At 36.0% G+C, this 27,324-nt stretch overlaps 4 protein-coding genes across 5 annotated transcripts; 3 read left to right on the top strand and 1 right to left on the bottom strand.

Moving 5' to 3' along the window:
* Window positions 1-246: 246 nt before the first annotated feature.
* Window positions 247-3,372, bottom strand: LOC148062509 (uncharacterized). Its single transcript, XM_087778801.1, has 4 exons — window positions 2,947-3,372; window positions 760-814; window positions 552-669; window positions 247-411 (listed from the first exon to the last, which is right to left on the bottom strand). Exons 1-4 carry the CDS (start codon window positions 3,241-3,243, stop codon window positions 387-389), a joined length of 495 nt encoding a protein of 164 aa, XP_087634927.1. The 5' UTR covers window positions 3,244-3,372; the 3' UTR covers window positions 247-386.
* Window positions 3,373-3,633: 261 nt separating this feature from the next.
* LOC148062508 (uncharacterized) lies at window positions 3,634-6,038 on the top strand. The gene is made up of 4 exons (XM_087778800.1): window positions 3,634-4,086; window positions 4,978-5,032; window positions 5,118-5,232; window positions 5,315-6,038. The coding sequence occupies exons 1-4, from the start codon at window positions 3,787-3,789 to the stop codon at window positions 5,484-5,486; spliced, it is 642 nt and encodes a 213-aa protein (XP_087634926.1). The 5' UTR covers window positions 3,634-3,786; the 3' UTR covers window positions 5,487-6,038.
* Window positions 6,039-12,526: 6,488 nt separating this feature from the next.
* On the top strand, window positions 12,527-13,624 carry LOC148062507 (prostate-associated microseminoprotein-like). Its single transcript, XM_087813247.1, has 4 exons — window positions 12,527-12,644; window positions 12,710-12,821; window positions 13,045-13,153; window positions 13,287-13,624. Exons 2-4 carry the CDS (start codon window positions 12,710-12,712, stop codon window positions 13,459-13,461), a joined length of 396 nt encoding a protein of 131 aa, XP_087669373.1. The 5' UTR covers window positions 12,527-12,644; the 3' UTR covers window positions 13,462-13,624.
* A 366-nt stretch (window positions 13,625-13,990) lies between these two features.
* Window positions 13,991-27,237, top strand: nbn (nibrin). 2 transcript variants are annotated; one of them, XM_087778840.1, is made up of 17 exons: window positions 13,991-14,126; window positions 16,119-16,240; window positions 16,666-16,793; window positions 16,864-17,023; window positions 17,105-17,208; window positions 18,071-18,188; window positions 19,770-19,960; window positions 20,579-20,679; window positions 20,749-20,875; window positions 20,939-21,105; window positions 21,709-21,883; window positions 22,168-22,651; window positions 22,715-22,795; window positions 23,600-23,740; window positions 24,735-24,848; window positions 24,931-24,980; window positions 26,973-27,237. In XM_087778840.1, exons 1-17 carry the CDS (start codon window positions 14,096-14,098, stop codon window positions 27,004-27,006), a joined length of 2,328 nt encoding a protein of 775 aa, XP_087634966.1. In that variant the 5' UTR covers window positions 13,991-14,095; the 3' UTR covers window positions 27,007-27,237. The 2 variants fall into 2 exon arrangements, with proteins under 2 accessions (XP_087634966.1, XP_087634964.1); XM_087778838.1 differs by having other exon boundaries at window positions 22,712-22,795.
* The last annotated feature ends 87 nt before the right edge of the window (window positions 27,238-27,324 follow it).

Below are 27,324 nucleotides of genomic sequence, written 5' to 3'. Positions count from 1 at the left end.
CCTTCCAGGCTGTTGTTTCTAAACTTTTGGAACGATCTTCCTCTCGCTGTGCATTTGATGGATTCATTTTCTTCCTAAAATTAGCTGTTATTTGAGCTGGAATAAGAATACGTTTTTACAACTTACTTTTGTTGATTTATAGATGATCATTGATCTATAGATAGAACATTTGAGGAAGTTTGATTTCATACGTTCAGGTCGGTTCTTTTCCATCTTTTAAAAAGCAAATCACAAATCTAAAACGGGTTAGTTTTTAAATATAAAACTTTGATTTTTTAATTACATCATAGAAACATAGCGAAAAACAAGGTCAGAGTGCATACAAGTCAAACAATATTTTTGTAACATCTTGTTTATATTATTGGCTGAAGATGATTCTCTTGCCTTCACTTGGAGATTCCACACATGTGCCTGAAAGACAATCCAAATGATATACTTAATGCATCATTAAAAAAAACCTAAAAAAAACGTTATACGACCAATAAGAAAGTGACCAAATAAGATCAATAAAGCAGAACGTTAACAAAGAAAATAATATCTTGAATTCTTACCTGGCTGCTTCTTGGGTTAAGTCCACATATTGACAAACTATTTGGTCTCTTTCAAGAACCTGCTTTTTTAATGATTGAATCTCTTTCTGAGCTGCAGCTTTGATAATGTCGTGGTTCTCTGTGAAGATGAAAGCAGTCGTATTGTACTGTTGTATTTTTGCACATTACAAACAACATAATATAAATAACCAAAAAATTAAACGCTTACCATTCAGTTTCATAATTTTTTTGGTAACGTTCCCCAGTTTCTCCTCTGACACCTCCTGATAGTGAGAAAAGAAAAGATAGAGATTAAACTCCGTAGCATTTGTTAATACCCAAAATACCCAAAAGAAGAGGGTGTCTGGGCCAATATTTAAATATTTTTTATTTTGATTCATTTCACATTATTGAATAAAAAATGTTGTTTCAATAAAATGCAACACATTGTGTTATTCAATACTTGTGTGTGCATCATAAAATGGTCCTTTCTAACTAGATAAGTGGTTATTTTCTTTACCTTGTCCCTTGTAGGTACATTTATCCATATATACAAACATGTGGTTTCTCTATTGTCACATTCAGGCTTTATATTTTGTTACAACAAAAGATTGTGCTGTTATGGAATGTACTGTGTCATATTTTTAAATTCCCAATTTTTAACGTTTTTTTTTAAAGCATCTTGTGAAAACTGAAAGTCCAAAAAGGTGCTATGTAAAAAAAAAAATAGTATTTAGGATTGTCTAACGTATCAAAACTCAAAAAAATACAGATAGCGAAATGTATCCGGATACAATACTTATTTTCCCGATTATATATTTATTTGCAATGCATCTTAGACCTGAAACTTGTTAAAAAAAAACGTTGAAGGTGTAGTTTTATGGCTGTCAAAGCGCTTTGTGACCCTGGTCTAGAAAGGCGCTATATAAATAGAGATTATTATTATTATTATTATTATTATATTGTAACAGATGTATTCTTTGCATTTTTTCTGTTGATAAAAATATTTATGTTTAAATTTTGGAGTGTTTTCTTTTTTATTCTTACGGTATGTAATAGTTTCCTAAATATCTGTATTGAGTTATAAATATTAGTATCATGACAATATTAATATTATTATTGTTATTGTTATTAATGTTACTTACTTACTTACTTAATGTATCGAGCAAGTCAAAACAAAAAGGTGAGAGCAACAGCGGCACCTTCTGGCAATTAGTTACAAGTACAGCCAATGGAAGATAAAAGGTGTGTTTGATGATTTGATAACAGTATTATTGACAGACATTTACAGAAGCGAAGTATTGCTGATGGAGCGAGACATTACATGTTGTGGTTTCATTCAAACAATAAATCAGGGACAGACAACACTTAGGTTTACCAAAAGCCATGGAGTGTTTGTTTGATGTTAACTGGCCGAGAAATCAGTAAAAATTATTATAATTATAATATAGCAATTTTATTGTAACTAGAACAATGCTTCGATCGGATATTGCTTTCATGCTGGTATTCTAATGTCAACATTCAATTTCTTCACTTGCACTCTTACAATTGAGGCAAGGACTTTAGTGGATTAGATTATAGAGTTTGGTTATAAACAGTCATCTAGATTTTTTTTTCAATGAACTTAATATGTATTTTGATTGATTTATGATTGTTATAATCATCGAAGTTGGGTACAAATAAAGAACAGGTACAAAAGTCGGAATGTATTCTGGCTTGAGTTTTATTGAAAAGAGCTCATAGTAGTTGTAGTCATAGTTGTAGTGACCTATTTCAAAATATATACAACTTGTATTGCATCTGATTTATTAATACTGTCTTCTATTTTTAAATGGAATTTATTCATTGCTGTCTTACTTCAAAAGTGTAACTGATGAAATACTAAATACATACATTTCTAGTTTTGTGACATGAAATGTACAGTAGACTTATTTGAGAACACTATATTTAAGTACTTTGCCAAACACAGAATCACTGTCTGCAAACATCACTAAGGGAATTGCTACAGATTTAACTGAATTTATTGCGAGTTCCCAGCATGCATTGCAGGTGTAAAAAGTGCCATTATTTGGATGGGTGTTTTTTTTTTCACCTTTTCCTATAGGATAAACATTCATCAGAGGAAATTAGTGGAAAAGGTTGCTTCACTTTTTTTTTATTTATGTAAAGAGTTTCTCTAGTTAATTTTTACAGGAGGACGAGAGACACACCCTGGACAGGTCCAACTTCCAACACATGACTTTCGTACCATTACTCACAGATTTATTGTTTTAATAATAATAAAATAGACTAAGGGAGTGCCTGGAGTCTCTTCATGCTGTGAGCAATAACAAAAAATAAATTAAGTCTGAAGAGATGCTTAAATCCAACCATTAAATGAGTAAATATTGTTGTTTTTTTTTAAAGTGAGTCTTACCTTATCTTGGAGACAGTCTCCCAGACTCATGGCGAGGCCCTCGTGCGCCTTTTGGGATTCCTCCTTCTTCACCTTCAGCTCGGCGATCTTGGCGTCGAGGTCCTCGTTCAGGTTCTTCAGCGTCTCTATCTTGCTCTTGATCATGACGATGGAGGCCTCCTTCTTCCGCACCTCCATCAGGTTGTCCTCGGTGCGCTTCTTCAGGTTGCTGATCTTCACCTCCTGCCGCGCCGCCTGCAGAACAATTACGGTAATGACGGCGACGCTCATCACGAACAACACGATCAGGAACCGCATCTTTTGTTTTTATGACGGGACTATATTTCTAAAAACAGAGCCTTGGTTTCTTATGTGGACCGGACAAGGTAGGTCTTGCGCTTTAACCTGCTCGACCTGCTTACCTGGGCGTGACGTATCACACCTGTGACACCTGAGCGTCACTTTGAATGACCAATTGAAAGCGTGGATTATATCATAGTGGTCACGTGTCGTGTATTCTATTGTACAAAAGTGTTTTTAAAATATTATCTATAAGCCTTTTTTAAGAAAATGTTGTGAAAAAAGTGTAGTTTTGGGGGGAGGTTTAGGTAAAGGTGTGTGTGTGTGTGTGTGTGTGTGGTGGAGGGGGGGAGGTGACAGGTGTAAAGGCCAACCCAACACATCCAGGAAGAAAGTGAGAAATCCACGTTTTGAGGAAGTAAAGAACAAAGTCACCTGTGTGACGCATCTTCAGGTGAAGCGTGAGACCGCGCGCGCTACATGGACGCGTAAAGGGCGCTGCGGCGTTGTTGTTAGAGGACGTTATTTTATATATTTATATATCTTTTTTTAAACTTTTCAATGATGATGAAAATGCAACTCCTTCTGCCGCTCACCATCATGGTGACGGTCACCATGGTCCTGGTGCTGAAGACGCGAAAGCGAGCCGAGGACCGCGAGGATCGTCGGTATCGGTTCGAGAAGATTCGGTTCCGGGTCACCACCGACGTGCTGACCGAGCACCAGAACGAGAAGGCGACGCTCCAGCAGCAGTACGACAACGCCGTGGAGGAGGAGAGCAGTCTGAGGGAAGCGTCGTCGGTGTTCCAGTCCAACGTTCTGGAGAACATGGGCAAGCTGGACACCTGCCACCAGGAGAAGGTATTCTCACCTGTTCTAACCTCGTGACATTAAATCATAGATTTAACACACATTTATTTTTTGTTGTACATGCCAGAGTATGTTAAACCTGTCACACCTGGTTAAGGAAGACACCTAACCTGCTCATAGAAGGGCCCGAAGGCCCCACAAAACATTATTTTTTAACTAAACATTTTTAGAATTCCCACATCCTTGATGAATACAGTGAATTCAATCGTTTATATAGTGATACAGGCACAACTGGAGCACAAAAACTACTTTTAAAATGATTAATAATAATAATAATAATACATTTTATTAAAGGCGCCTTTCTTGACACTCAAGGTCACCATACATAGGTTACATACATAGAACATTTAAAACACAACGATAAAATGTTTTAATAAAAAGTAGCAGACAAGGGGAGAGGAATGGCATTAAAATGGAATAAGCAGTTTTGAACAGATGTGTTTTGAGTTGAGCTTTGAAATGGGGGAATGAGTCAATGTTTCTGAGTTAACTCTCTATTGTCATTTACTAGCTTTTTAAGTGTTTTCTTTCACAATCTTAGATTAATTTTATCATCCCAAGTAGCAAAAGAGACACCAGGCTTTTATTAAACTATACTAAATTATTGTCTTTGTTATTTTTCTTTGATCTATGTTCTTTGTCTTTATCTTTAGACTTAGATTGGGTCATCTTGTTCTTTCTCTTTATGTTCTTGTTCTTATTTTATTTTGATTTATTTTTTTATGAAAAATTGCTGTATTTTCTGTGACTATTGGAAAAAAACAATTATAATAAAGTTTTACCTTAGCTTACCTTACCTTAAACATTTGCAATTGTTTTTGTCTCTTTTTTATCAACTTTTTTCTAGTGGAATTTGAACAATAATCTAATTTCTTTTCGCAGAGTCAAATAAAAACTCAGCTGGAAGTTGAAGAAAAAAACTTTTCTAAGCGATCGTGTAAGTGTTTTGATTTTTGTTTTCATGCATAAGCTTTTCTACGAGATGAAATCATTTGTTTATACTTTGTGTTACTCGACGACAGCTAACATGAGAACCGAGAAAGGCATCTGGATGGCGGAGATTGAGTCGCTGAAGAAGCTACGATACGAAAAGAGCCCCGCTTGTAGCTTTTTAAAGCCAAACTCGGAGCAAGAAAGGTACTTTGATTTAGCATCAGTGTGAAATTCATGCCACAGACTTTTTTTATATAACTGTTTTTTCCCCCCTTTTTTGCTATAGAATTTATTGTAGGAATTCATTTATCGGGCAGCCCGGAGGGTTGTTGGTGCCTATCGCCCTGGCACCCAAAGTGCCAGATCCCAAAGATGTAAAGCCTCTAGAACAAGAACCACCAGCCAAACCGAAGAGGAAAGTCAGAGTAATCAGGCGCCGGAGAGGTGGAAACCCATAATGTTTCCACAGCGTTTGCTGCTTCTTGTTGTACTCGGTTCAAGGGGGAAGCTGGTGTTACCATCTTTGTCGTGTGAATATTTGCCATGTTTTATTTATTTTTTTGTGACAATGTTGATGTTCAACATTGATTTTATTGTTCTTAAAGTTCGAGGATTGTAATAATGAAAAGTGTGCTATTGCTGGGATTGAACATTGATTCATTTTTATTTGGGATTTAATACCTAAAGCATTGCAACTTTTCACTCCACCATGGAGACATCATGGGTTCATCAGAAAGTCAGTGAAGCGCCATATATTGAATTGACAACGACCAAATCCTTAAAATATGAAGATTGTATCTTTGTAACCCATAAAAGAGACGGACTGTTACAACGAGTCTCTACAATATATGCTGATCAGTATTAGTGTCTATAGAGATTATTATTATTATTATTATTATTGTCGGGCCGCCTTGTTTGAAACGTGTATTGAATGTTTATATGATGGTAACGATATATTATGATCACAGTGGATCCTGGTTGGTGTTTTGAGAATGGGAGATGAATAAAGAAAAGAGTTCAGAAGTCGGTCTGTCACCACCAATTTGTGATTTAGTTTATTTTTTAAACCTGAATTGAAGTGTAAATTAGACAGCTAGTACTTTAATAATCCATCCAGCATATAGTTCAAGTCCCATGCTGCACTACAACAGTTTTTAGGAGGTTTTTCTTTCCTACTGGTAAGACATAAAGTGTGAAATAGACCTAGACTTTAATAAACAAAGCAATTCAATTCAACAATAGGAAACAATAAAATCATCTACAAACTTCAAAAGAATGTTTTGAACAAACACAAAAGCCTTTGTCAGCTAAATATAAAGGCAAGGCAGCCATTGATAAACTTAACTCAAATAAATAAACACTTACATCAACCTTTAAAAATAATTAATTGAATTTGGAGAAATTAAGGGAAGAACTAAAACATAAATAACATCATCATTTAATCTTAACAATGGACAAGCAGTTTTTTTTAATGATTCAAATGTGTATATTCATCTTTTTTTTCTTTTTTTTATCTAAAAAAGACAGCAGCGAAAAGTTGTTTAAATGTCTCAAGAAAACGTTTATGTTTTCTTTTTATCTTGATCAAGCTTTACCATTTTTTCTATAAACATAAGAAAAAAGGCTTATGGACCTGATTTTTTTTTTTTTAATATAATAAAGTCTATGACACTTGAAAAGGTAAAGTGTCCGTAGGATCACAACTGCTCGTTTGAACTTCAAGATTGGACGTCATTTCATCAAAGAAGCCAATCTGTATCTGTCAATTCACTTTGTCAACATTTCTCATTCAAGTGTTTGACTTTCGACAAGAAAAAAGGACATGACAGTTAATGTTTCTTTGAAATGAGCATTTCCAGTTTCCAACAACAGCACTTGCTCTTACTTTGACCTTCCTCTACATCCATACGGTCATTGTTTTGTTCAAACCCTAACCCTGTTATATGTGCCCCTTTGCCGCCCCGCATCGGTTGAACTCACCAGATTAAAATCCACCCCCGGCGTCCAATTAAAACGCGGTCATTCCGCCCCAGTAGTCGCGCAAGGTTAGCGCCACAACCGGAGCTGCCGATAAAGTTGTGAAGAGAAGCTCAGTGAAGGTCTGGCTACTTTGGCTCATTTTTAAACAAGAATAAGATTTTCCTTTTATGCTTTTATTGTGTAGGAATCAGAACTGAAAACATCTGAGTAAAAAGATGTCACTCTTGGTGATTGAAGTTAGTTAGTTAACTTAGAAATAAGTTTGCATTACAGGCACGTGTGAATATGTCGACGAAAAGAAAGAACATGGGCTGGACTAAAAAACAGAAAAGTGTTTTTAAAATGTACTGTTAAGATTTTAAATAGATACAAATAATAGCAGCTTTATTCAGAGTATATTTTGGTTGACTCAGCTTCTGCTTTAAATATAAATAATTAAAACAATTTTTAAAATGAAAAAAAGACAAGAAGAGACATTTCTAGAATTGAAAACATTTTATTTAGCAAAAGTATAAATATAAAGTATAAGTATAAATATACCAAATAAGAAATTAAATGAAAAAAGCAATCTATGATAATTAATCTTCAACACATCCATCCATCCATCCATCCATCCATCTATTCATCCATCCATCCATCTATTCATTCATCCATCCATCTATTCATCATTCCATCCATTTATTAATTCATCCATCTACCCATCTATCTATCTATCTATCTATCTATCTATCTATCTATCTATCTATCTATCTATCTATCTATCTATCTATCTATCTATCTATCTATCTATCTATCTATCTATCTATCTATCTATCTATCTATCTATCTATCTATCTATCTATCTATCTATCTATCTATCTATTCATCCATCCATCCATCCATCCATCTATTTATCCATCCATATATTCATTCATCCATCCATCCATCTACCCATCCATCCATCCAACATCTATTCATCCATCCATCCATCCATCCATCCATCCATCCATCCATCCATCCATCCATCCATCCATCCATCCATCCATCCATCCATCCATCCATCCATCCATCCATCCATCCATCCATCCATCCATCCATCCATCCATCCATCCATCCATCCATCCATCCATCCATCCATCCATCCATCTTTTCATCCCTCCATCTATCCATTGTCCATCCAACTCCCCATCCATCCATCTATTCATCAATCCATCTAGTCTTTCTTTCTTTCTTTCTTTCTTTCTTTCTTTCTTTCTTTCTTTCTTTCTTTCTTTCTTTCTTTCTTTCTTTCTTTCTTTCTTTCTTTCTTTCTTTCTTTCTTTCTTTCTTTCTTTCTTTCTTTCTTTCTTTCTATCTTTCTATCTAATTCTTTCTAATCTTCTAATTGTATTAAATCTTATTTTTAGCAGCTTTCCTAATCTATAATAGAAACATTTATTCACACATAAGTCCCTCGTCGTCTACGGTGTCAAATTGTCTCCTTTCGTGATATTTCAGTGACAGTGACTTTTAGAGGTGACCACCCCGTCCTCCCTCCGGGCCATAACTGAAAGTCATTTGATTTCCCAGCTGCAGTTGTGAGTTGACTGGCCGTTGTTGTCTGCGTGTTGTCTGGACAACTTGTGGTGGGATGAACATCACATGTATTGATCGCGCTAATGTGGGGAGGAAAGGCTGCAGGCCAGAGCTGCTGATCAATACTCCAGTAATTACACGATGAACCCAGTAAGTGTTAACACGAGTGTGTGTGTGTTTCGCAAACTCACAGATTTCTATAAATACTGTCCCGCAGAAGCATTTCTCACACATTCTTTTACTGACATCCTATCATTTGAACTCATTTGTTTAAAAGCCGCTTGAGGATAAAGGAAGGTGGTGAGTTTCAACTCATTTGTTTTTTGGATTTGTTTATGAGGAGAAAAGTTATCTTAAGAAAATGTCCAACACGTGATTCTTGTTCTCAAAGACTTTAGTTTAAGTTTTTATTTCTCTCTCTCTGCTGCTCCAGGTTTTGTTTAACAATGTTTTATTTTCACAACTGATCTGTATTTCTTTCTCTCTCGCAGGCTCATGCTGGCAGAACTCTGATTTGCTCGCCGCTGTTTGATATGTTTGATATTCGGTTGTTCTTGTGTTTTCTCATGTCAACTTAATATCAGACATATTCCTACAGAGTCTGGCACTCACTTCACCTCTCCGACTTGAAATCGGCCTCATCAGGTATTTCCTTTAAAACTCAACAAGTATTTAGATTTTAAAAAGTTTTATTTAAGACCAAATAAGAAATAATAATATATATATATCTTAGCATTATATTATCTAATGGATAGAATTTTTTTTTTATTTACATGAGGCAAAATATTCACAAAGAAAAATGGAAACATTTGTGTGAGGAATATTTTGGGATGGAAAAATAATACATTATTATACTGGATGATTATCAAAAATGAGTAATTGTGCACACATGGCTGTAGTAATTGCTGTAATTGCTTACCATGTAAGGTGTCATTCCAATAAAGTGTTTTTTTTTTTCATATCTGTGTTTGCATGTCTTTTTCTTTTCTCCACTTAATTGTCCAATAAATGACTGTTTTGCTTTTGCACTTCAATCTCATTTTGTCAAAGGAACATCCGCTCTTGTTTGTGTGGTTCTTCCGGATTTTCAAGACTTAAGTGTTAGAAATTATAATAATGACCTGGAGATTGACACAAGGAAAGAAATAACCGAACAAACCTGGATGAGACAGCATCGACTCAACCTTCAACAGAGAAACAGTAGTCAGTAACACGTACTGATATCCTTAACTAAATATCCAACTCAAAACTTTAACTCCAATATCAGGAAATCACATGATGCTATTGGTCATTTCACATCCTGTTTGCTCTGTAAACAGACGTCTCTTCTTTGTCTTTATTAATTAATGATAGGTATTATTTGTTCACGTCTCTTAAGTGAGGCTGTTCATACGCTTATCTTTATAGCTCATACCTAAAGATAAAACATGCTTCACCGAGCTCCGTATGCTCTTTACACATCTATCAATATTTCTCCTTCTGAACACACTAATGAACGTCTATAATGAAATATTCTTCTTCTATTAGTCAGTGCCCTGATGCGTATACACGGTGATTCAACACACGTCTTCATTGCAGGCGTGTCGACAGAAAAACATTGTGCATATTCTAGTTATTCTTGTAATGTATTGTTCATAAAGTAGATAAACCGGTTAGAGAACAATGGCTTTACACGATGTGACGTGTGACCAAGATCTTCAAGGATCAACACAGGTATTTAACTTAAAGTCTTCTCTCTTGTTGCGTTGAAAGCTCAAGTGTAGATCAAAATTGCACAATGCATTAGTATTTATGACTTATTGGTGGAAGTATTACACACCTTTATTTCATCGTAGTTGTTCAAGTAGAAAAAATTGTTGTTGAACAAGATTTTCTAATGAGCAAAAAACACTGTCTTTAAATAGAGAACTTAAGCTTTGGTTCAGTAAATATGCAGTGATTCATTCATGAAATGGAGTTATCTTACTCACATGTTTCACTGAACCCTGTGATTAATGGCCCAAGAATATAAAAATAAATACGCCTGAATCAAAGAAGTCAAAGCTCATAGGTGCGGCAATTTCTGTCATTAAATATTGCAACCATTGGAGCAGACGAAGCAAAGGAGAATGAGGAGTTTGTTCATTTAGACAAGGTCAAAACTAGTTTTTAAGACGTTTCTTGCAACTTCTGTGTCCAAGTCCTGTTGACTTTTTTCAAGTTAACGTTTAACAAATGTAGTTAAACTATTTTTATCATCTTACTTTAAGGTTTTTTTTTTCTCCCCAACAAAAAAATCCTGTTATTTAACCTTAAGATGTGTAACTGTTAGGTGTTAAATTAAGTCAGGTCACTGTAAGTAAGTAATTTATATTTATATAGCGCTTTTTCAGACCAGGGTCACAAAGCGCTTAAAAAATCAAAACAATACTCAATAAAATATATACTAAAAAGGTCAAGATAATACTGTCTAAATAATGCAGCTCTCATAAACAATTAAAAGTCCTATATCTCAAGGAATCGGGGCGTCCACCCCAATGAATAGGAAACAAACCAGGAACAGGAAATCAATCACATAAAATGTTTTGTTCTGACACTCTGTGAGAAAACAGATAAGGAAGATAAGGAACAGATTATGGATGACAACAATTATGGAGACTTCCAAAAAAAGTATAACTGGAGGTCCAAAAATAATAATTGGATGGAAATTAGGTACTGAACAGTTTCAATTCTGAATATCTGAATATGAATGTTCGACGATACTTTAAAAAGACTTGTTACGCATTAAAAAAAGATTGATTTAAGGTCCACAAAATATGACATAATACTAGAAATCCAAGACTATTTAAGCCCGCTATTGTTTAATTCTATATCATATGTTGTATCTGTATCGCAACAGATTTTAATGTCGTTTCCCGTATGTTGGGTCTGTTACTTCCTCTATCATCTCCGCTATAATCTCCAATATAATCATAATATCACCCGGAATTGTTAGTAAGACGTTATAAATATCCAGGCGTGTTTATTTTAGCAGAGAAGAAGTATATTTGGACCGTTTATTTGCTGATATATTCTGTATTTACTAACGACGCAACGGTTGACAGTGGTACTGTATGTTAATTAACTTTGATTAGACGAATATCTGACCTTTTTGATTATTTTTGTTACGAGGTTATAGTCATAAAATAGTTAATAGTAACAATTACGATAGACAACTTGTCAATCGTAACAAAAGAGTACGGAAATTATAGAAAATTAAAACATTTGGCAGAACTTTAGAAACAACACTGAACCTCACTCTGTTGTATTAAAACAATCTAAATCTGGATTAGGTACTGTTAAAGATAGTCTGGTAAATTTAAATGTGTTCAGCCCATATCCAAGAGGTTGAGTTTGACACCCCTGCAGGTATGAATGGGATGTTGACTTAAGGGCCTCTAGCGGTTCTGTGATTTAAGTCTATTTATTCAGGAGCCTTCAGCTTTCAGGATCAACAAAAAAGAAAAATCTAAATGATGGATAGAATTTAAGTATTTTAATTTATGCTGAAATGGACCGAGCACCCTGCTTATGGTGCCATCCATTTTTCTACGAAAATAAAAGCATTTTCTTTCCTAGATATTTAGTTAATCTAAAACGAGCTGACATTTATTTTTTTTCGCCTCCTTGCCTGGGGCTTCATTCATTCCACCTGCCGTCCTTCTGTACACACGCTGCTCCTGCGTCGTACAATAGGCCCTGACCCACCGTCTGATGCAGACCAAGTGACCCTATCTACCGATCAACGGCCGCCCTTCAAATAAGCGTTATCAGGAAAGCAGCACACTGTATGCTCTGAGGACTCTTTCTCTCACAAGATGAGAACTATTGTCTCCATCACAGCTGTGTATGTTTGTGAGTTTGTGTGCATGCAGATACAACTAATGAGTGGAGGGAAGGGGTAGTGGGGGGGGGGTAGGGGTTGGCAAATAATAAGGAGAGAAGTGGAAATCACAGAGATAAAGACAGGGTGGTATAAATATCGGAGACCCGGAGGAGAGGGTGCATCAGCTCTGAGGACTCTGCCAGTAGGAAGGAACCCCTGAGAGGAGAAGGAGCAGAAGGTAAGACTAATCTTTGGTGTCTTCCGGAAGACGGAGTCTAATTTTTGAGTTGATCTCTTACACAGATGGCAAACACAGCGAAAAAAGGGGTTGTTGTACTTTTAGTCGTCCTCGTGGGTGCCAGTGTGCCGGGGACGTCTGCATACAATCGAGGGGAGTGTTTCTTCAACACCAAAGGTACTGGCAAATGAAGTCTGGGGACATTTTTGTGACCCTTATTTATTTATTTAAACATGTTAAGAAAGTTCAAAAGTCATTTTTTAATGAGACCTGATAATGGAGGACGTGTAATTCATTTTTTCCTGTTCAAAACAAGTCCATACATTGAATTCACAATTAATTCCCCCTTGTAATTTAATTGAATTCATGATTTTAAAACTATTTTTTTTGGAATCTCAAGGAAGCTGTGAGCACGACAGCCAGATATACAGCATTGGAGAGAGCTGGATCACGGCTGATTGTTACCAGTGTATCTGCATGGAGCCATTCGGAGTTGGCTGCTGTGACCAGTGAGTGTTTTTTTACCGGACCATATTTATTTTTATCATTGCCACAGGGCGAACGTTATGATAGGATTGTGACAATACTTTATGACTTCGAAAGTAAACTAAATACAATCCTATGTTGTTTTGATGCCAATAGTGGAAGTAAGCCTGTGGACTATCCGGACTGGTGCGAAATCATCCGTAAACCAGACTCGTGCACCAGTGTTGCGGTGATGAGAGCCAATCACAAGCTCCCATGTCTCTGGGGACGAGGACGCCTCAGACCAGCTTCAGGCCAGCAGTGGATTTCCGACAATGACCCATTATTTTGAGTCCTGGACATATTTGAGGTTACAGATTATTTTTTGTTAATGGTTAATTTAATTTTCAAGATAATTACTCTTTATTTAAAGATATGTAATGTATTGTCATTGGGTGTGAAAATAAAGTGGATTCAGTGTAGTGTTTAAGAAAAATAAAGCCAATATAACATTTCTCAATTTTCATGTGTGTAATTATTTTACTTGTTTAAACATTTGTTTCGTTGTTATTTTTTATTTCACTTATATTATTCCCTTTACTCCAAAATAAACAACCATCACTATTGACGATTAACAAAAGACAGCAGAAGGACAAACTAAATAAATTAAAACATGAACTAAAAAGTTATTACATCATTACGCAAAGTACGAAAGTGTATTCGTTTATGCGTATAACCTAAATGCATATTCGATGCATACTTTTGTGGATCCAGCTGAATTTAAATCAGTAAAACCTCTGAAAGATATGCATTAGTTCAAAGTATGGACTATTATTTTGAAATTTGAAGAGGTCGCAGACTATGTACGTCACTCAAGTGCGCGCCAAGTTCTGCACGATAACAAAAGTTGTGAAGAAAATGTTTTGATTTACCGTTTCTTATTCACAAGATATCAATACATATACTAAGGAAAGCAAATAATTAGAATGTGGATTCTAACGCCTTTGCAGCCTGGAGGTAAATGTACTGTCCGAGTCGAAAATGTTGTATTATGTTTGTTGTCAACGATGATGCATGTATAATATCATAGGATTGTGTATCTGAAAATACATGTTTCTAATAGGTATCATCAAATATCGTGAGCCTACAAATGCTTTTTCAGTCGCTCATTTTAAGTTTCGTTTCGGCGACTTTTCATTTCTGTGACGTCATGTGTCAAAGATCGACTATTAACTACTTGTAAATGGAAAAAGTTTTTAAAAGCCTCACTTTATCAATATTTCACATTTATCAATTATTTATTAGAGGCAGCATATATATATATATATATAAAAGTATCACATTTTATTGTATTTACGTAGTTATGATAACATTTGGTTATCTTGGATACTATAATTTATATATTTTATATTAAAGTTAAGCTAAATACACATTTCAGATCTTTGACTGCTGAAACCACTCAGGATGATTGATTTCCGGGCTGTTAGAGGCGAAGCTGTTGGGGTTCATCTCAAGGTGTCAATGTCTTGTGTTATGTGACTCATGTGTAAAGTACTAGTTTACGTCAATTACAAAACTAGTTTTGAAGGCGTGGTCGTTCATTTCTGCTTCAGCGTCCGTCAGATTGTCACCGAGGTCGTCATCTTCTTGTTCAGCTGCAAATTTTCTTGTCATCATCCTCAACTCATAGCGAGAAAATTCCCCTTCCTTGCTTTATTTTTACTATGGTAGAACATAAATAGTACATCTCTTAAAATTTAAATTCCATTATAAGGTATGATAAATTAAATAATTTATCAAAAAAGTAGGTCGAAAAACATCTGCATGTTAAGGAGCTGATAGATTTGTTCACTTACCAGCACAAAGTGACTTTTTAAAAATCTGATAAGGGGTTTAGAATCTCGTAAAAAGTATTTTTTACCTCAGGTGAAACTTACTTAAGATATGTAACCACTGCCTATCCGGACAAACACACTAAAACATGCACATCATTTGGTAAATGAGGGTCAACGTGACAACGCAACCGGTCATAGTATTTTTCATATACATTTGTTTCAAGCTTTTCTTGAAAGTAGATGAAACACTTTGGCATATTCTGTGTTTGCTTCTTTGAACTGAAGTTCTTGTAGAGTTATCTTACATGTTTCTCAAGCAGACAGGGGTGTTGTAGCCAGAACTGCAGCCATCCCTGGAATTGGTCGCATTCCAAACCCAAAAACCCGAAAATCAAGTAAAGAGCTATTTTTGTGACGTTCTATCGTTGCTCGACTTAAACACGTCACGTCTTTATTAAACAGGCAGACCTCATTTAAAGCGGTTAAAACTAATTGTTTGTGAGTCCTGATGTTGCTGGAACTTCTTTTTTGGCGAGTTCTGAAATTGGGTGTTGTCAAACAATTATATCTGATTTCAATCAGAATAAACCGACATAAACCACACCCTCCACAACAGGTTTTTGAATTAATAATTTTCTTTTGTTTGTTTTCAAATCAAAGGCGCTGTAAGAGAACAGCAGCCTCTCCAGTAGCTCCAGGAGAACACAATTTTCCCAAAGGAGATCTCCAGAGGGATTAACAAAGTTCATCTATCCTTCTATAATTTCAAATATGTAATATATCCTGGTATGATTACATTTAAAAATTAATTGAGGTAGTTCTAAAAAGTAAGTGGGATGGATTAGAACACCAGCTTTAAACTTCAAAGTTTCTCATTGAATTAAAAACATAATAATAGTCGTAACATTTATTTTAATTTATTTATCAAGTTTAGAGACATTAAAAGAGAACAGAAACAAGCCAAAAAAATATCAAGCATAGATTTTAGATTTTAGAAACTTTACCTTTCGATCTTGAGCGTTGCTGCCCCCTGCTGGATATTAGCTCGAAACAAATGGTGAACGTTCTTTATTATTTTAATTCTCTTTCGGTATTTTCGTCGTTTCGTCATTTCCTGGTTTAGTTTATAAATGGGTAAAAACGTGTGTAACAGATGATGTCGTTGTGCGTCCAGGTGAGACCCACTATCTCCTCTCCAGTAAAAACTACATCGTGGGTCGGAAGAACTGTGAGATCCTGCTGCCCAACGACCAATCCATCAGCCGAGTCCACGCTCAGTTCACGGCAGCGGAGCAGGTAAGGAGACTTTTTTCTTCTTTTTTTAATGAAACTTATGACATTGTTTGTCAAAATATAAACAAAAAAACCTTTAAGAGTAAATGTATTAGATGTCTTCTAATGATATTTAAGCTCACATTTTTAATGTTGTCCTCATGTCATTGGAATTTTATTTCATCCGGCTATTAGCAGCATATTCTGATGGTTTATCATTGACTCCACTTTATTGGGTTTTCTTGCACTGGCGTCAACCTTTGTCCTGGCAGGAGCCACTAGTTTGTATAAGCCCTGTGACCCGCTGCTCAAGGTTTGTATTTTTTTCAAAAGCCTTTTTCTTTCCCCCGGGGACATCTTTTGTATAAAAGAAAGTAGTTAAGCAATGTTTTTTATATATTATATCTGCTCTAGTTGTTTTTCCTCTCAGATGAATTTCTGTTTCTCAGACGTTGACTCTGAAAGACTCGTCCAAATACGGCACGTTTGTCAACAACCGGCAGCTGACGGAGAACACTCCGGTCGGCTTGAAGGCCGGCGACAGCGTCACATTCGGGGTGTTCCACTCTAAATTTAGGTTTGTATCGGATATTTTTTTATCCGTTCAATGTCTTGGTTTTCTTCGCTCTCACTCCGTCTCTCTTCAGCGTCGACCACCGGCTTCTGGTCGTCTGCTCGTCTTGCGTGGACAACGCCGGGAAAACCTCCCTCTCGCAGGCGCTGCTGTCTTTGGGCGGCAAGCTGGTCGCGTCGTGGAGCTCAGACTGCACGCACCTGGTCATGCCCACTGTTAAAGTCACCATTAAGGTCAAAGGTCACACACTGGCATTTAAAAAAAAAAAAGCCCTAAAGATTATTGTTGACGTGCTGTGTCTGCTTCTACTCCAGACCATTTCTGCTCTGCTGGATTGTCGTCCAATAGTCGAGCCAGAGTATTTCTCAGAGCTCTGCACTGCTGCACAGCAACATCTGGCGCCACCTAGTGTCGAGAGGTAGCTGGCTGACTTTGATTGGTGATTTCGTCTTAAGTGTGTTCACTACAAGGGGTGTAGGAAAATATCTACACACTTAAATATTGCAAGGTTTTTTTAAGATATCAATTTTCAACATAATTCTTATCTATTTTTTTCTATTGTATTCTTTTGCTTTCATATTACTTTTTCATAGCTGTTTACAGTTTATATTTCAATATAGTCTAAAATCCAATTATTTTATTTTTTTTAGTTTAAAATTCACCTGCAAATATTTGCAGTGTTTGTTCATTTTTGTGCTGCAATTAAACTTGCAACCGCTAGATGGCAACAATCAGTGCTTAAAAGCTTTTCAAGGCATGAATGAAACCTTAACTGAGCAATTAGAAGAAACGTTGTACCAAAAACAAAACATTTATATTATTAAAGATTGGGTTTATATTCACATGTGTATTCAAACGTTTGCAGCCTGTGATTTCATCAAGGAGGAAGTGCCCGAACGATACTTTAACCGGCAATGACTGGGGACGAGAGGATACAGTCGACACCAGCAACTTTTAAAGCTGATGTTTGGACATATTTTGGTTTCAAAACATATGAAAGCAGTTACTACTTTGTCAAAAGTCATGTGGTCTGTAAATTCTGCAACACAAGAGAACAATACTACACATGTACCCTTGTAACTACAGTATCACAATTTATCACAATATATATATATATATATATATATATATATACAATATACATGATCAGCAGATTCTTGCCAACCACACCTCTACTAATCTACAAGTCTAATGTTCTCTATGACGTCCAGAAGTTTATGAAGATCAATATTCATGCTGCCTCTAATGCTGACGCTGGTGTTTCTCCTGCTGTCCTGAAGGTTCCTGCCAAAGATCGATGAACCTTCTCTCGGTACAGAAGACGTAAACCTCCTTCCAGTTCCAGCACGTAAACATCTTTTCAGTGGAAAAACCTTTGTTTTCCTGAGTGCCAAACAGGTCTGCATCTGTTTTGCTTTCTCTAATAAGATTCAATATTTAAAGTAAGTTCCCATCGATGTGTACATCCTGCTTGTTACCTAATGTTTTTTTTGTCTCCCTCTTTATATCGGTGTAGTGTTACTCTCTATGTAATTAAATATACATTCGTATTTGCAATATTGAGAAGCTTAAGAAGCTTTTAACGTCCACTCAATGTATATCTCTGATGCTAAAAGCTTAGCTGCTGCATAAACGTTGACAAAATGTGCGAATCATCTTATCGAGAGAATAAAGGCAAGCAAAAAAGGTAAATGTGCATAAAGGTTCATAGATATAAGTAAGTAAGTCATTTGTAATTATATAGCGCTTTTCCAGACCAGGGTCACAAAGCGATTAAACAATCAAAACAATATTCAATAAAGTATATACTTCAAAGGTCAAGATAACACTGAGAACAACACAGTACATTATACATAGCATCTGTATTAAACAGTTTAAATAACTGTGACACAAAGTGGCTTAAGCGAGGAGGTAGCGGTCTGAGAAAGCAGGTTGAGATAAGGGGTCTGCAGCCCCATCTGCACTTTAAACATTTTGAAACACCTGAAATGATTTGAAGAATTTATCATCTATTAAGCTTATTAACCTTTTTTGGTGTAATTTAGTGGATGTCATCTAATGGAAGTGCGTCAGAGAAAGTGTGGGGTTAAACATTTGCTCGTCGAACACTAGATGGCAGTATTGGACACTGTTGGGCACAGTTTGACTCTTGTGTTCGAATTTCTGTGTTTATCCTTTTGGTTAGAAATGCAGCTGATTTGTGTTCAAACTAAAGTCTGCTCAATGTGTTTCTGGATATGAATACGTTTTTATTACATTATTTGTGTCTAGAAACCACTGGAAAGTATGGAAGTATATCCGTGCCATGATAATATTGAATGATTGAATTTATTGTTGAAAAACTTCGTTTGAAATCTTGTTGTTTTTAAACATTGTTTTTTATTACTTAAGTTAATAATTTTTATATTGAAAGATAAAATAAGTGCCTTTTTTTAAATAATAAAAAAAAAAATCAAAACAATGCATTTCTTTTGCACTTACAGTTTGATATTTTAAATCTTATTATTAAAAAATAAAACCTGAATTCAATATTGTTTCATTTGTAGATTTTAAAAATGTTGTTTTAAATAGTGCCAGCAGACAAAACCAAAAGAGTCGCGAGCTACTGTACATGATTGAATTTCAGACGATCATGTGACGACGTAGAAGCCCTGGCGCATCAATTCATCATTTCGGAATTACAATCAAGGCAACTGGAATTGTCTGGTGGGACTGTTGTGTCAACATTTTTATATTTAGTTTTAAAAGGCTACAAATACAAAAATATTGAATTTATAAAACTGATTTTTTAATTATTGGAACAAGAATATCAAACTACGTGTTAACAAATCAATTAATGTAAAAAATATTCGATTTTTTAAAATCCATTTGTTTAACAAAAACAAATTCAACTGTTCATGATGATTGCTTTGAATGAGGTTTGAAATGTTAAAGTCAAACATGCGTTACTTAGCTTTGAACCGTGTACCTTGTTTGCAGCTGAAGCGTCTGAGTGCAGCGGTGAGTTCCGGTGGAGGCGGTTGTCGTCTTCTAGATGAAGGTTCTCTGCCCCGGGATCTACTGGAGTCTCCACAGAGCTGTGTGATCGAGGCTTCCTCAGCCAGCTCCCAAAATCTGCTTCCGTCCTCCACTGTTGAGTGGGAGAAGTCTGTTAAGAACATCGTTCAAAGGTTCTTCCTCTTTTTCTTTTATGTTCAGTCCTTCCTCTTGTATGAGGTGGAGGACTTTCTTTATTATTCAATCAATACAAATATTTTCAATTAATGTTAACTTAAATAAAAATAGAATGACTGAAAGGTTTAAAACACTACAATAGAAAATATTTGATTATTATTGAAAACTTTTTTTTTTTTATTAAAGCAACATTTATTTATTGGAACTATTTCTTAATTAAAGAAAAATGTATTTAATGAATTTTTCTTTTTTAATTGAAGCAACATTTATTTATTGAAATTATTTCTTTATTGAAGCAAAATGTATTTATTGAAGTTATTTTTTAATTTAAGCAACATTTATTTATTGAAAGTATTTTTTAATTAAAACAACATTTATTTATTAAAAATATGTCTTTATTGAAGCAAAATGTATTTATTGAAGTTATTTTTTAATTGAAGCAACATTTATTTATTGAAACTATTTTTTAATTGAAACAATATTTATATATAGAAATTATTTCTGGGATGGGTGCAACTTTTTAAATATATTATATACGTGTTTGAATAAAGTTATTGATTGATTCATAAAGAAACAAATCAACCTCCATAATCTTCGTTCATCTGCATCATCAGGAAAGCTCTGCGTCTCATCACGGAGTCTGAAATCGGATTGGCTGCCATCTACGCGTCGTGTTACAAATACTGCAATCCTTCCAGCGTCACATCAGAGTCGGGTAAGTCAACACAGCATCTGCTTCAATCCAATCCAAATTAATTCTTCTTCACTGTGTTTGATGCTTCAGCTCCGACGGTGACGGCCAGACTCCCGACTTCGTCTCAGCCTCAGAGCTCGGCGGTGAACGAGACCATGTTGCCGGCAGCGTCTCAGAACATCACGGCGTACGCCGTCAACACAGAGACGTCACAATTGTAAAGCTTCTTTAAAACATTTTTAAAACCATCTGAATCCTTCACCTTCCATGTATCTCTCAGAACGGAAGTGTTCACCGAGGCCGGCGTCACTTCTGTCGGGGAGACGCCGGAGAAGAACCGGCACGGCGCCGCACACACGACTCGGAAGATGAGCAGCCAGTTCGTCGTGGCAGATACGATGATGTCAGCATCAGTCGACACTCAGCAGAGTCACCCGAGGCCCCAAGGTGAGATGAAGCTTTGTGTTGCATCTCTGAAGATAAAAGCACTGAGGCCAGACACACCTCCCCCAAGGAGCAGTAAAAATCACAGTATTTGTTTGAGAAAAAAATCTTATTGTGTTTTTTTCTCAAACTGTTCTTAGCAATGTGAGAATGTGAGCAGCAGCAGTGAGAAGCCATTCAAGTGACTGATGAAAACAACACTGACATTTGAAACAATCTTCACATTTTTGTGAAAATATTGAAAAGTTTTTCTTTTTACAAAAAAAAAGGTTGTGGAAGACGTAACCTTGTGGAAGTAACCAGTCTGTTAAACCCTTGTGTTATCTCAGGGTCAAGGTGACCCGAAGGCAAGAGATGACACCCCTAAAATCATAAAAACTTTGTCCATTTAACTATTTACATTTTTTTTTATATAATTCTTTTTTGTTCCAACTTCAATATTATTATTTTTAAAATATTTTATACATTTTTTATTTTTTATTTTATTCTTTTCATTGACTTTTAGGTTCTTGTTTTTTTTCAATACGGGCAGTTCAAGTGATGGTGAAACGTTTGTTAAAAATACTATTGATTATATGGTCCTTTTCGCTCTTCTCATTTCCGCAGTGTCGTCATTCTCCGGCCGAGCCAAACCCCTCCAGTCTCCTTTCCCGAAGCCCAGCGACACTCCCAGGTCCAACTTCCCCAACAAATCCCCACAGAAAACTAAAAACACCTATCAGTCATCGCCGCAGAAACAATCCACGCTCAACAGTTTCTTTCAGCCGGTCAGCAAAAAAAGGTAAATTCAGTCGTCCATCATCTCCAGCGTAAACGGATACAGTCTCTATTTTTACGTCTATTTTTATTTCTGTTGTATCTGCTGTGTGCACAGAAATGTACATTCCTGAAGATACACTAACATTAAAAAGACTATTGTTACTTAAATATTTTTTCTCTTCTACATTTAGATATGAGAGGTTCTGTGACTTTTTAGTCTAACTTTTCCAGAGAAAAAAACTCTTTTTTTTGCTCTAAAACTTTGATTATTAATTCTAAATATCATTTTGGCTCTGTTTGGTCAAGGCCTCTGGATGACGATGCGTCTCCCGTCATGTCGGAACCAAAGAGGCCCGTGCTGGAGTCGTCCATGACCCCGCAGAGATCTGGCATTTCTTCACGCGAACCCGGTTCTGATCCTCCTCTGAGCTCGGCAGCCGACCTGTTCTCTCGAGGAGAACCCGGCAGGAGAAAGAGGAAAGACATGGAGGTGGAGGAGGGGATCAACATGGAGGAGCTGGAGTCCCTGATGTCGCAGGATTTAGAGGACTTCGACGACCCACCTCCAGTCGGCCGGACCAAACAGACGCACCAGGCTCCTGCGGATTCTTCCAGGAAGAGGCAGCGACTCCTAGAGGAGGAAGCGAAGGAGGTGAAAGAGACGAAGTTTAAAGAGGAAGAGAAAAGTTTCTCGATCAGACCTGAGAAGCTTCGCTCGGCACCAGAGAAGAAGTCCAGAGACTCTCCTGCAGCTGAGAGTGGAAATAAGACTGAGGCGTCGGTCAGTGAGGTGAGAGTGAACGACAGACATTTATTATCAAGTGTCTCATGTTACGCTTTCACATCGAAGCAGAAACCTCGGAGAGATGCTTCTAAGATGGACGAATGGAAAGAGGAGGGTCTTCAGCCTGTCATGGTCAAACAGGAAGCAACAGTAAGTCTGCTCGTTTGATATCAACATATCATGATATCACATGATTTTTTTAATTAAATAGTAGCAAAACCAGCATCTATTTGATAAAAAAAAGAGATGTTAAATACCGAACTTAGAATATTAAATGAAAAGTATTTTATTTGTATATCTTCATGTGAAAAATACTAATAGGTCTTTGTTTATTTTCTTTTAAATCAAACATAATGTTGGCAGTTTTTTAAACTTTAAGTTGAGGTTTGGAAAAACACCAATTGATTCAAACGGCCTTTTTACTTTATGATTTAAAAGAAAAACAACGACTTGATTATTAGTCATTAAGACATTAAGACATTGTTTACAATATCAAACATAAGATAAACCATTTTTAAATGTAATTTGTTGGCCTTTTTCGGTCCAACTACTTGTTTGGATTTATTTTTATCTACTTCTACTACCTGGTACTTTTGATTCTTGAATGTTGCGGGTTTAATTTGATCTATTCTTCAAACTAAAACAAAGTAAAATGGAGGTTCACTTAAAAAAATAAATCAAATTATTTTATTATTGTTGAGAAAAAATCAAGAAAAAGATTGCAAATTAAATAAAATATAAATCAATTTTTATTCCGACTTAAATGAATGTTCTGATATCGATCTCCATCCATCCATCCCTCCCTCCCTCCCTCCCTCCCTCCCTCCCTCCCTCCCTCCCTCCTTCTCTCCCAGCTGATCGCCGCTACACTGTTCCTACACTAGGGGGAGCCAGAAACATTAGCCAAGCATGTTAAGTGAAAAACCTCCTGACGTTAATAACGTTTTCTTGCAGAAGTCTAACATCGACGAGGATCTACCGAAACAGCTGATTCTAGTGGAGTTCCGCTCTCTCACTGTCGACTCACAACCTCAAGCAAAAGCACGAAAGCAGCTCGACAACGGCTGCACAAAGAACTTCAAACGCTTCCGCAAGGTCAGACGTGGATGTTTTTAAAGATGAATTTGCTTTTATATTAGAATTTACAATCACATTTAAGGTAAATCACAGCTTCCTGAAGGAAGTTCCCTATAATATGATTCATAGCGCGTGTAGTAGGAGTGTGTATTGTCACGAATCTAGCGATACGATACGTATTACGATACAGGGGCAACGATACTATCGTGATACTGTAGTAACAAGGATATACTGTATTTGTAGTATTGTCGACTACATAGTATTGTTTGACAAAATATGTCAAACATGATATTCAAAAGCTGATGGGGTCGACTGTATCCTCTCGTTCTCAGTCATCGTTCAGATGTCATTGTTCTTTTAGCTGCGGAAGACTTAATGACTTTTAGTCAAAGTTTAATTGCGACACAAGAATGAACAAACGCTGTGAATGTTTGTATGTAATTTGTGAGTTTAAAAATATTTTGTATATATATATTTATTATACGCAAACTTAACTGAAATATTATGTATTAATTAACGACTTCGGAAACAAAAAATTAAAGGGTGCTGTTGAATATCTATTGAGTATCTTGAAAATAAAACGTAACATAAAGTTTATCTTAAGTATATAGATATTTCCTGAGACCCCTCATATTTGTAAACATTAAAAAATTCACTAGTTGCATGTAGGAGATGTGTTGAGTTCACTGAGAGGGATTGAGATGAAGAGAGAGCCCGGTTGAGAATGCAAGTCTGAAAGTTGTTTTTTTTTAATTGGAAGTGTTGTTAGACGGTTCATACAATGTTATAAATTTGATTAAAATAATTTGTTTGTCTTTTTTACATTTACACTGATATTATATAGTTTAAAAAATGCTAGAAATTATGTTTTTGTTGCTGCAGAATATAATAATAATGTCTATTTATATAGCGAATATGACATTTTTAACTATTTTGCATCCAAAGAAATCAACATAAACTCCACCTTCATTCACCCAAAGTAGTAAACTAATCAAATATGTTCCTGTCACAGACTGGACTTTCAGGAACAGAGAGCTCGGTGGACATCATCAGAGGTTCTGGTCTGCTGGTGCACAACAGAGGCAGGAACACGGATGTGGACGAGTGGCTGAAGGACGCTGCCGAGGTAAAAACCTTCCCGCTGTCCCTCAACTTCATGGAATCACTCTCGAGCTTCTCACTCACAAAGAGTTTCTGTTTTCTTGAAGGAGGAGCTTCAGAGCCAGCAGGAGCAGAGCGTAGGAGACGACCTCTTCAGGTCAGTCGGGTCATAAGTGCACTGATGTCACAGCCTCTGGTTAAAATGACAAATATTTTCTCTCTCTTTCTTGTTTGATGTCCCTTTGGGTAAAGTGTATTTATTTGTCCCTTGTGAAGTCGAAGTCTGATTTGATTTAAAACTCTTTATGATTCTAGTTATTCTTATTTTAATCCTTTATATATTTTGTCACCGTACAGTTTGTTTTATTTTATTAACTGTATTTGAGTATGTGAAAATGTTTATCCCTAAACCTTAAGCTTTATACTTAGAATTAAATGTAAAAATATATATATATCGGTGCCATCAAATTATTATTATTTATATTTATTTATATTATTATTTATTTGAAATGTTTTTTAAGAAGCATTTAATATATATACACTACCATTCAAAAGTTTGGGGTCACCCAGAAAATTTTGTGTTTTCCACGAAAAGTCACACTTTACCACCATGAGTTGTAAAATGAATAGAAAATATAGTCAAGACATTGACAAGGTTAGAAATAACGATCCCACTTCTCTTTCTACTCTGGTTAGAGCCTGTTTGTGCTGTTCTCTGAAGGGAGTAGTACACACCGTTGTAGGAAATCTTCAGTTTCTTGGCAATTTCTCGCATGGAATAGCCTTCATTTCTAAGAGCAAGAATAGACTGTCGAGTTTCACATGAAAGTTCTCTTTTTCTGGCCATTTTGAGCGTTTAATCGTCCCCACAAATGTGATGCTCCAGATACTCAACTAGCTCAAAGGAAGGTCAGTTTTATAGCTTCTCTAACCAGCTAAACTGTTTTCAGCTGTGCTAACATAAATGCACAAGGGTTTTCTAATCATCCATTAGCCTTCTGACCCAATGAGCAAACACATTGTACCATTAGAACACTGGAGTGATAGTTGCTGGAAATGGGTCTCTATACACCTATGTAGATATTGCACCAAAAAACCGACATTTGCAGCTGGAATAGTCATTTACCACATTAGCAATGTATAGATTAGTTTAAACTTAGATTAGTTTAAAGCACTGTTTAAAAGTGTATATATATATATATATATATATATATATATTTAAATCCTTGTATTTAATAACTTTCAGTGAAAGGTGAAATCGTTTTTTTTAATCATTTAATAAAGAAAAGTTGAATATTTACAGATTAGAATAATTTATTTACATGTAATTTTATATATTCTAAAAACTATTTTTGAAGTCGTTTCATCATGGTGTTTGCATGGAACTATATTACATTTTTAAATGGAATTTAAAAGGAAAAACGATTGAAATATTGAATAAAAACAACAATTAATGCTTAAAAAAACATTTCAATTAAAAAAATGTAAAAATTGTGTCACTTTTCGAAAATGAATTTGTCCATCCATGTGCTATGCGAGTTATAACTGTCGAGAGGTGCAACTGTTGCAGTGCATTATGGGTCTTAACACTCACAATTAACACTATGAAATGATGTCATGGACCGTTCTTAACTCTGTTCTTATGCCCAGAGTGGCCCCAGGTGTCATTCATGTACTTTTAAAAGGGACGTGATTTTAGTTTCTGATTCTCGTTGTCGTACTTTAATGCTTGAGAAAGTGAGTTGCAACACGCATCCGATGTTTGCCTCACAGCAGGTTGTTATGCAGCTTCCGCAGTCATCGCGGTTGCCTGGCAACGGAGGTGATGTAAGCGGCCTCTGCTGCTGCGTTTCCTTGACGAAGCAGAAAATAGATGATGTGAGATTAATTGTGTGCGTGTGTGTGATGTTGCGAGACGACGGTTTGATCACCGACCTGGTGAGTCCGTCATGCGTCTAAGGAAACGGTCGGATGCATTTTCGGGAGGGCCTGGAAAAAACAAGAGCCTCCAGACGGGCTTTACAGCCGCACGACTATAAACTGAGCACTCAGGTCTAATGTCTGTGGTGTTTTCCTGGTTGTAAATGCCTCTCAGGTCTAAGTGGTGTGTGGTCGCTCATCACTGCGTGTGTGTTTGTGTTGCCTTCAGGTACAACCCCAGCAAGCTGAAGAAGAGAAGATGATCCTGCTGACCTTCAGCCTAGTTGGATGAGGTTTACAACATTTCTATCATGTTCTATCGTCATGAACGGAGCGTCTTCACTTTTACTTTGTCTGTGTTTTATTTGGTGGAAAAAAAACAAAAGAAACATGAAACATCTTCACTCGTTCACAAGAGTTGAAGCTCATTCCTTGCGTCTAAATGTTTCAAACATGTTCTGTAAATAAAAAAAGGTTATGATCGTCAGATGAAATATTCTCTGAGGCACTTTGGAGGATCTGAACTTATTGATATATAGAGTCAAAAACTAAACGGTTTCATCTAAACCTGTGAGTTCCGT

Source organism: Callionymus lyra, chromosome 17, assembly GCF_982586985.1.
Source record: "Callionymus lyra chromosome 17, fCalLyr1.hap1.1, whole genome shotgun sequence".
NCBI lineage: Eukaryota > Metazoa > Chordata > Actinopteri > Syngnathiformes > Callionymidae > Callionymus > Callionymus lyra.
Note: the sequence above shows the minus strand (reverse complement) of the source record. Positions and strands in the feature narration are given on the sequence as shown.